This window comes from Citrus clementina, unplaced genomic scaffold (assembly GCF_000493195.1).
Source record: "Citrus clementina cultivar Clemenules unplaced genomic scaffold, Citrus_clementina_v1.0 scaffold_7, whole genome shotgun sequence".
NCBI classification, from domain to species: domain Eukaryota; kingdom Viridiplantae; phylum Streptophyta; class Magnoliopsida; order Sapindales; family Rutaceae; genus Citrus; species Citrus x clementina.
This window is the reverse complement of record NW_006262075.1, coordinates 19420234-19430712: the sequence shown is the minus strand read 5'-3', so window position 1 is coordinate 19430712 and position 10479 is coordinate 19420234. Positions and strand designations below refer to the sequence as shown.

Genomic DNA, 10479 nt, shown 5'->3' with positions numbered 1-10479 from the left:
CAGGGTACTTACTTTCTATCATTTAGGATGTGTTTGAGGATTGAGGTGTTGTAGCTTTTAAGTTGCAGCTACTGTGAAAAAAAAGATATAACTATGAAACAAAAATTAATAAAATATGTAGTAAATATAAATTTTAAATAATAATTTTAACAAAATTATTAAAGATATAAAAAATTTTCATGATACAAGTGAAAAAATACATTAACATAGTTTACAAGGTACAACAGTTAGTGTTTACCAAACACTTTAGCACTGTAACTTGGAAGCTACAACTGCCTAACCTCAATCTCAAATGTACCCTTAATCTATTATTTTAAAATTTTCCGAAAATTTGGGTACAAGAGTAGTTATGCCTCTCGCTGCAACTCTTTCTTTAAAATTGTCACTTTCTCCTATGAAGTCCGACAAAAACGGCAACAAATAACAACAATGGAAGCAAAAGAAGGATATCACAAAAGCTAAACACCTTCACTAACTCTCTTGACTGCAAACAAATTCTCCAACTATAAAAATAAATGTCCCAGTTGCACCATTTCTGCATCTTCATCAATGAAAACTGGAGTCTCAATTTCCTAGCATTAATAGATCATCATGTCGTGGTTATCGACTTTACTTGCTCTAGCTGCAACTTTCTTTTTCCTCCAAGCATTTTATTCGAAAGCAAACAAAAAGAATAGAAAAATATTACCTCCAGGGCCAAAAGGGTTCCCAATTTTCGGATGCCTTCATTTGTTAGGCAAATTTCCTCCCAGAGCTTTGCATAAACTAGCCAAAATATATGGCCCCATCATGCACCTACGCTTGGGCTTAATGACTACAATTGTTGTCTCTTCACCACAAGCAGCTGAGCAATTTCTCAAAACACATGACCTTATCTTTGCCAGCAGGCCTCCCCTTCAAGCTAGTAAGTATATGTCTTATCAGCAAAAGAATTTTGCAATGGCCCCATATGGGTCTTACTGGAGAAAAGTCCGAAAAATTTGCACCCAAAATCTGTTGAGTAATGCCAAGATCAATTATTTTCAGCCTATAAGAAAAGAAGAGCTTGATCTTTTGATTGAGTACTTCAAAGAGGCGGTGCGTGCCCGTTGTGTGGTTGACATAAGTGCCAAGCTTTCGGCTTTGAGTGCTAACATGACCTGTAGAATGGTACTTGGGAAGAAATGTTCGGATGATGAATTCGATGAGAGAGGGTTTGAGAATGTGGTTCAAGAGGGCATGGAATTGGTTGGAAAGCCTAATTTGGGTGATTACATTCCTCAAATTACAGGACTTGATCTTCAGGGCCTCACAAAGCGTTCGAAGGCTGTTGCCAAGGCATATGATGCGTTTTTAGAGAAGATTATTGATGAGCATGTTCAATCTAAGGATGAAAATAGAACCGAGGATTTCGTTGATGTGATGTTGAGCTTCGAGGGATCAGAAGACACCGAGAAAAAGATCGAACGAGAGCATATCAAAGCCATACTCTTGGTAAGCACATCAAATCGCATTCTTCAAGTAAATTAAATTTGCCCCGCTATGTATAAAATCTGGCTACGCCTAGGACACTGGATTTTCGTACAATTAAGTAATTCTTTAATCCCATAACCAACATAAGTTTCAAGAGAACCGATGATTTCTAGACTCTTGCTGCACATATTTTGAATAATTTTTCCCCCTGCTTGAGGGGACCCATTATAAGCTCTTAGATTAAGTCTAAAACGAAAAGGTATTTTTATTTTAGCTACAAAATTATCCGATTCACGTTTCTTTCGAAGGAGAATTAATTGTCAAATTTTGGGTCATCTATTTTTTTATCAGTTTCTTGGATGTTCTACGTACTTTATTAACAAACCGATATTTCCTCTTCATATGAGATAATAGAACCAGAATCCATCTTCGTGTTGGCTTTCACATGAGTAAATACAGACATGTGATTCATACATAATATCAGAATTGATCTTGACCAGTAAACATGAATAGCAAAATACATATGACAGAAGATCATCTGCATGAGTCATTTTTAACCCTAAACATCTGCTTCATTTATTTATGGTTTCCTCAATTTCAGGACATGCTTGCGGGAGCGATGGACACTTCACCAACGGTAGTCGAGTGGGCACTTTCAGAACTCATCAAGCATCCTGCTGTGATGAAGAAACTACAAAGAGAGCTAGAAAATATTGTGGGCTTAAAAAGAATGGTTGAAGAATCAGATTTGGAAATCCTAGAATACCTAGACATGGTTGTCAAGGAAACCCTGCGACTTCATCCTGTAGCGCCATTGATGGCTCCACACGAATCTATGGAAGACTGCACGGTTAATGGATTCCACATACCCAAAAAATCGCGAGTAATTGTAAACGCTTGGGCAATTGGAAGGGATCCTAAAGCCTGGAATGATCCTGAGAAGTTTTTTCCGGAAAGATTTATTGGGAGTAGTGTTGATGTTCGCGGACGTGACTTCCAGCTTTTGCCATTTGGTTCTGGCCGCAGGGCTTGCCCTGGAATGCAATTGGCACTCACCGTCGTTAAGCAAGTGACCGCACAGCTGGTGCATTGCTTTGATTGGGAGCTTCCCGAGGGAATGTTGCCAACTGAATTGGACATGACAGAAGAGTTTGGTCTTGTGACTTATCGGGCCAAACATCTTTTGGCCGTTCCAAGCTATCGCCTTAGCACTTAATGATAATGTTGTTTGTTCCATCTCTGGATTAGCCTAACGCAGTTGTTAATAAATAAAATTAAAATAAAACAAACTCAAATATAAAAGGTAATAAAGTTTTTATTTTGTTTTTATTATTTTTCCGCCACAGTGTATTCACAAGCAAAAGTGAGGGATCTAGCAGTTGGTAATAAAGAAAATTAAAATAAAGCAAACAACTAAAATATAAAAGGTAATAAAGTTTTTATTTTGTTTTTATTATTTTTCCGCCACAGTGTATTTACAAGCAAAAGTGAGGGATCTATTCAGAGCCTACTCCCAAGCCATTTCCTCAGCATTCTGAGGAAGAACAATAACATAGTAAACGAGATGAAAACACCAAAAGACTAGTGCATCCCATTTTGTATGTGTGTGGGGTTGGGGTCAGGTAACCTAGATAAAAATAATAATAACAATAATAAAAAATTCATGTTCATATCATGATAGAATCACATGTCAATTTCATTTTCCCCTTAAAGGTTTGAATAGGATGAGAAATTTTAGCCACTTAATATCTTCTACTGTTACTAGAATTCAAGTAATCATGACGGCAAAGCATCCCCGGGCTAAATCACGGTGTTTCCAAGTCAATACTCACACACAAAATATAAATATTTTTTATTCTAGAATCCCAACAGAGATAATGAAACAAACACTTCCTGTCAAGAAGATAGGTCATGAATTTAATGACTGATTCTAAAAACTTCTAGAGAACAAGTAATATGTTGTTGCATGGGGAAAAAAATCAGCGTTATAAATCAGCGTTATATAATACAAACAGATGACCTAAAAGAAAAGCGAAAGCTAGACTTTTTCAAACCCGAAAACCATGCTTCTTGAGAAAGACCCCCCCTCCACCGATAATTGACGGTCGTTCAACTAAGAAAGCAAGGTTTAGGGCTCAAGGTGAAGATGGAGATAAACCGGAGACCCTCTCCTTTCGAGATAAGTTGATGGAGTCACAGAAATTTATTAAAGAGGATTTGGTGGGACGGACGGACGATCTTGATTTCGAACCTGAGGATCCATCTCTTTCTCTCAAAAGGTCCATGCCCAGTTAGTTAAGCCGTGCCAGAACTCGGTTGTGATCAAGCTTTTAGGAAGACGCATAGGGTATAGAGCACTTGCGTCTCGACTGGAATCGCTTTGGAGTTCAACCCTAAGATTCCATATCATTGACCTGGAGAATGTTTACTTTCTAGTCAGATTTAAATCGGAAGGGGATGTTGATTTTGTTCTGGCACAAGGACCATGGACAATCATGGGACACTATCTTATTGTTAAACCATGGAACCCTCACTTTGATTGTTCTACGGAGGAAATTGAGTCGGTCATAGCTTGGATCCGGTTGCCTGGGATGGCTCTCCACTACTACCACAAGAGCATTCTAAGGATGCTTGGCCAAATCATCGATTCAGTTGTTAGAATAGATTATAACACCGAACCTGCGGCACGAGGGAAATTCACTCTCATTACGGTGGAGGTTGCACTTAATAAACCCCTGGTTGCACAGTTCCTTCTGGATGGCAAAATCCAAAAGGTGGAATATGAGTGCCACTCAAATATATGTTTTACTTGTGGAAAATATGGACAAAACAAAGATTTGTGCGTCGGATAACTTTAAGGACGGGTGAAACTTGGAGGATATGGCTGGTGATGCTCAGACTATCAATAATTGCACACGGCCATTAACGGTGGCCGGAAATGTTACCCAAGGTAGCCTAAAGTTTGGCCCTTGGATGGTGGTAACCAAAAAAGGGAGGTCTCGAACTGAGAAAGGCAAGAAGATTTTGCGAGATGTGACATGCGGCCATCAGGAAAGTTTCGGTAAGGAATCCCGGTTCGAAATTTTGGCTACCATGAATGAGGGGGTGACGGATCCCGATGAGAATATGGCATTATCTGCTTCCATTACTGAAACCCACGTACCAACAAATAAAATCCCTAGAAAAGCGACCTTCCCAAAGAACCAGCCTCTAAAAATGAAATCCCCACCTCATAAGCCCACTGTTGACATTCTAGAGAGAGATCACCTTCCCCAAGACAAGTCCAACACAGATACCCTGCCAAATAAAATTTTTGACCACACCCATGCAATTTCCACGTCAAGCGACCAAGCCCCATGCACCAAGCTAACCCAAGGGTTACCACTTCGGCATCCACTACCCTGAATCCCATGTAACATTCACGTAAGTCTACCAAGTCCCACGCAACGCAAACCAACTCACCTGTTTCCATTTCCAACATCCCCAGTAGCCTCAATCCCATGATCATACGGCCATCTCTTTTGCCGATAGTTGACCAAAAGTTGACTCGAGTCTTTCCCAAAGTTTTTTGACGTGCCGGATCCATCCGTGCATTCAGAATCTCAAAATTCTTACTCAATTTGGGAGTTATGGCAAATGGTGGTATGATGTCATTTCAAGTTCCATAATTAAAAGGAAGTAAGTTTGACAATTGGAGTGTTAAAATGAAGGCTCTATTGGGTGCACATAACGTATGAGATGTCGTGAAGAAAGGCTTTATTGTGCCAGAAAATGAAGCCACTTTAACTGCGGCGCAGAAGGAGAATTTAAAAGACTTGAAGAAGAAAGATAATAAAGTAAAGTATCTCATTTTTCAATCATTAGATGAAAATACTTTTGAAAAAATTGCTGGTACAACATCCTCAAAAGAAGTATAGGAGAAACTAGAGACCTCTTACAAAGGAGCAAAGCAAGTAAAAAATGTTCGTCTCCAAACATTACGAGGAGAATTTGAGTCCTTACACATGAAGGCGTCGTAGTCAATTTCTGACTATTTTACTCAGGTTTTGACTATTTCCTATGAATTAAAAAGAAATGGCGAGGAGTTAAAAGAGATAAGGATCTTTGAAAAAATACTTCGATCAGTAGACTCGAAGTTTGACCATATTGTTGTGACAATTGAGGAAACAAGAGATCTAGAGGATATGACAATCGAGCAACTTCAAGGAAGGTTGCAAGCCTATAAAGAAAAACTAAAAAAGAAGCAAGGAATCGAAGAACAACTTGTCAAGATGGAAGTCAATCCAAAGAAAAGAGAAGAAAGTTCCGACAATGAGAGAAGACATTATGTCCGAGGTAGAGGTCAAGGACGAGATAGATGACATGGTCATGGTCATGGACGAGGTGGGAATTTCAACAACTCCAATTATGCCAAAGGAGAAAGCTCAAGCAGAGGATGAGGTAGAGGCAATCCAAGATCGAGGTATGACAAATCCCAAGTACAGTGCTATAATTGTCAAAAGTTTGGGCATTATGCTTCAGAATGTAGAGCTCCAAGCACCAGAATTGAGAAGAGGGTGAACTATACTGAAGAGAAAAATGGTGAAGATGTCACACTTTTACTAGCACGCAATGATACAAGTGGAGGTCAAGAAAATACATGGTATCTTGATACAGGTGCTAGCAATCATATGAGTGGAAACAGAAGCATGTTCGTGCAACTAAGTAAATATGTGAATGGTAGTGTCGCTTTTGGAGATGATTCAAAAGTACCAGTGAAGGGTAGAGGTAACATTCTTTTTCGTACAAAAGATGGTAGTCACCAAATAATTTCGAATGTTTACTATATGCCCAATATGAAAAACAACATCCTTAGTTTGGGTCAACTTTTAGAAAAAGGCTATGATATTCACTTAAAAGATTATAGTCTTTTCCTAAGAGATAACAAAGGAAATCTAATTAAAAAGGTGAAAATGTCGAAGAATAAAATATTTCCTTTAAATATTCAAAATGATGTTGCAAAATGTCTCAAAGCCTGTCGCAAAGATCTATCCTGGATTTGACATCTTCGATATGGGCATCTTAACTTTGGAGGATTAGAGCTACTATTCAAGAAAAACATGGTGAAAGACTTACCATACATCAATCACCCTGATCAACTTTGTGAAGGATGTTTACTTGGCAAGCAGTTCAGAAAGAGCTTTCCAAAGAAGTCAAACTCAAGAGCTCAGAAGCCACTCGAGCTCATTCATACTGATGTGTGTGGTCCATTCAAACCAAACTCTTTTGGTAAAAGTAACTACTTCCTTCTCTTCGTAGATGATTTTTCAAGAAAAACTTGGGTGTATTTTTTTAAGTAGAAATCAGAAGTCTTTAAAGTTTTCAAGAAGTTTAAAGCTGCAGTGAAAAAAGAAAGTGGATACCAAATTAAAGCCATAAGATCTTATTGAAGTGGAGAGTTCACTTCTAAAGAATTTTTAGAGTTTTGTGAAGCAAATGGAATTCGACGCCCTTTGACGGTTCCAAGATCCCCTCAACAAAATGGTATTGCAGAAAAGAAGAACATAACCATCTTCAACATGACAAGAAGCATGCTCAAGAGTAAGAGGCTACCTAAAGAATTTTGGGCCGAAACTATTGCATGTGCAGTCTACATATCCAATCGATCTCCAACAAAAAGCGTGTGGGGCAAGACACCACAAAAAGCTTGGAGTGGAAGAAAACCTAGCATCACCTATCTAAGAGTTTTCGGAAGCATTGGCCATATACATGTACCGGACGAGAGTAGAGCGAAGCTGGATGACAAAAGTGAGAAGTTCATCTTCATTGGCTACGACAACAACTCTAAAGGATACAAGCTTTACAATCCAAACAACGGGAAGATCGTGATCAGTCGAGATGTAGTTTTTGATAAAGAAGGAAAATGAGATTTTGGCTCTGGTGTGGATGACTTCAACTTCTTTCCCATTGAAGAAAATGATTATACACAAATAAAATAAGTAGAAGAACAACAAGAGCTAGCTACTCGACCTATGTCACCAGCATTAAACACATGCGGAGATTCATCGCCATCTTTCTTAAATGAAAGAACTGAAGAACGTATAATGAGTCTTCAAGATCTCTATGAGATAACTGAAAAACATGATAATCTCACTCTTTTTTGCCTTTTTGCTAATTGTGAGCCAGTCAACTTCCAAGAAGTTGCACTAGATGAGAAGTGGAGAATTGCAATGGAGGAAGAAATCAAAGCCATTGTGAAGAATGATACTTGGGAGCTTACTACTCTTCCCAAAGGTTACAAGGCGATCGGTGTCAAATGGGTGTACAAAATAAAAAGAAATGTGAAGGGAGAAATTGAAAGGCACGAGGCGAGGCTAGTTGCAAAAGGCTATAGTTAAAAGGATGGCATAAACTACGACGAGGTATTTGCTCTTATAGCCAGACTTGAAACTATTAGACTTATTATTTCTTTGGCTGCTCAGAACAAAAGGAGGATTTTTCAAATGGATGTAAAGTCTGCTTTCTTGAATGGATTCCTTGAAGAAGAAGTTTACATTGAACAATCATTAGGCTATTTGGTGAAAGGACATGAAGACAAAGTTTTAAGATTGAAGAAAGCTCTTTACGGGTTAAAGCAAGCACCAAGGGTATGGAATAGCATAATTGACAAGTATTTTCAAGAGAAAGGCTTCACCAAATGCCCATATGAACATGCTCTCTACGTCAAAGAAAATTATGGAGACATTTTGATTGTGTACCTGTATGTGGATGATCTCATCTTCACTGGAAGTAATCCAAGCTTGTTTGAAGAGTTCAAGAGAGTGATGATCAAAGAGTTCGAGATGACTGACATCGGACTGATGGCATATTACCTCGGCATTGAAATCAAGCACAAGGAAGAAGGCATATTTATCTCCCAAGAAAGCTATGCAAAGGAGACTCTCAAAAGGTTCAAGATGAATGATTGCAATCCTATAAGCACACCAGTGGAATGCGGAGTCAAGTTATCAAAACATGATGAAGGCGAAGATATAGATCCAACATTCTTTAAAAGTTTAGTTGGAAGCCTATGTTATTTGACATGCACGAGACCAGATATCCTTCATGCTGTTGGACTTGTGAGTCGATACATGGAGAATCCAAAAACCATTCATTTTAAAGCTGCAAAAAGAATCATTCGCTACATCAAAGGTATAATTAATTTCGACTTGTTATACTCATTTTCTAATGACTACAAGCTTGTTGGATATAGCGATAGTGATTGGGGTGGAGATGTAGATGATCGAAAAAGCACTACATGATTTGTGTTCTTCATGGGAGATACTGCTTTCACATGGATGTCAAAGAAGCAACCTATTGTCATGATATCCACTTGTGAAGCTGAGTATGTAGCTGCCACATCAAGTGTTTGTCATGCAATTTGGCTCAGAAATTTACTGAAGGAGTTGGGTTTGACACAAGAAGAGCCAACCGAGATTTGTGTTGATAACAAATCAGCAATTGCCCTATCCAAGAATCCAATCTTTCATGATCGAAGCAAACACATAAACACTCGCTATCATTTCATAAAAGTGTATTGCAAGAAAAGAAGTGCAAATCAAGTATGTAAAATCACAATATCAAGCAGCTGATATCTTTACTAAGTCACTCAACCAAGATGACTTCGTAAAATTCAGAAGTTTGCTTGGTGTGGGTTGTTGGGTCATAAACTTGATCCAAAATGAATAAATTCAAGCCCAACTCATGGAAAATTCCATGAGTAGGTATGGTTGGTGAGGTTTGAATTACTTGTGGTAGGTGTGGTTAGTGAAGTAGGTGAGTGGTAGATTTTAATGAATGGTGATGATTTATGTAGTAGTTAAATAAATGAATGGTTGTGATTAATTTGTATCATGTATAATACCCCCTCTCCCCTTTGGTTTAAGCATCAAGTGAAGTAACAAAATCTCTAAGGTGTAGAGAGTGAAAAATAAGAGTTGTAATTGGTGAGGAGTGTTATTGAATAAATAAAATAGTGTGTTTTTTGTGTGTTTTATTTATTAATTCTCCAACACCCACACCACTCTTTTCTCAGCCCCCTTTTCTAAAATGAGTTTCATCACAAAACATTCATTTTTGTCCATTAAATATCCAATATATTATTTTTTGCACGAGCAATATATTGTTTCTTTGTAGCCTTGCAACATTTAAGAGTATTTTGATTTGCTTTCGTTGATACACAATACAAGTAAACAAACAATTGCTTCATTATATCCTAGAGACATATTTGCTTAACCCATGTACATCACTCAATTGGTAGGGGTGAAACAACGTCTTAAGGAAAGTGACATTTGTACCGTGCCTTGAAATACACATATTTTCTATAGTTTACCTATTACTATTATTTTCTTCCTACATAAAGAGTTGTAAACACAATACTTTACACAATAAAGTTCCGCCAATATTATTATTGTAATTATCTACATTTGCCATTTGTTGTGAAAAAAAATTTAATATACTCGCAAGTGCACGAATATAAAAATAGAATAGTGATAACGAGGTCGAACTCATAAGGATTACTATAAATTGAAAAGTCTAATTTAAATCTAAAATTAATATTCATCATAACCTAGTTGAGCAAATTGAGTTTTTAAGGGAAATAAAACTAATTAAAATAAGAAAACAATTAATTGAAGCAAAGAAGGATTCAATAAGATAAAAATTACTAAAGTTTCAGAATCTACCACTATTCAATTAATAATTATCTAATTGTTAATTAATTTCCAATTTTAGAGTGACAATTCAAAATCAATCTATATCATCCCATGGATATAACAATTAAGATCAATTAAAATTAATCTTGTGTAGGTTCTTTTTTTGCTTAATAGTATGATATCTAAACATCTCATGTAAACATATTGAATAATAAAGAGTTAAAGTTTTACTAAGCACTCTGTGTAAACCATTTAATAAAAGACATAGAATCAAAGATAATCATTTATCAACTTTATAGATCCAAGCATAGATTTCGTCAAATATTAATCCTAACAATAAAAAATGCATGACAGA

At 37.2% G+C, this 10479-nt stretch overlaps 2 protein-coding genes across 2 annotated transcripts; both read left to right on the top strand.

The window, feature by feature from the left end:
* Positions 1-591: 591 nt before the first annotated feature.
* Positions 592-2668, top strand: LOC18037285 (cytochrome P450 CYP736A12). Its single transcript, XM_006428007.1, has 2 exons — positions 592-1473; positions 2054-2668. Exons 1-2 carry the CDS (start codon positions 592-594, stop codon positions 2666-2668), a joined length of 1497 nt encoding a protein of 498 aa, XP_006428070.1.
* Positions 2669-7535: 4867 nt separating this feature from the next.
* LOC112097021 (uncharacterized mitochondrial protein AtMg00810-like) lies at positions 7536-8732 on the top strand. Its single transcript, XM_024181279.1, has 2 exons — positions 7536-7725; positions 7975-8732. Exons 1-2 carry the CDS (start codon positions 7536-7538, stop codon positions 8730-8732), a joined length of 948 nt encoding a protein of 315 aa, XP_024037047.1.
* The last annotated feature ends 1747 nt before the right edge of the window (positions 8733-10479 follow it).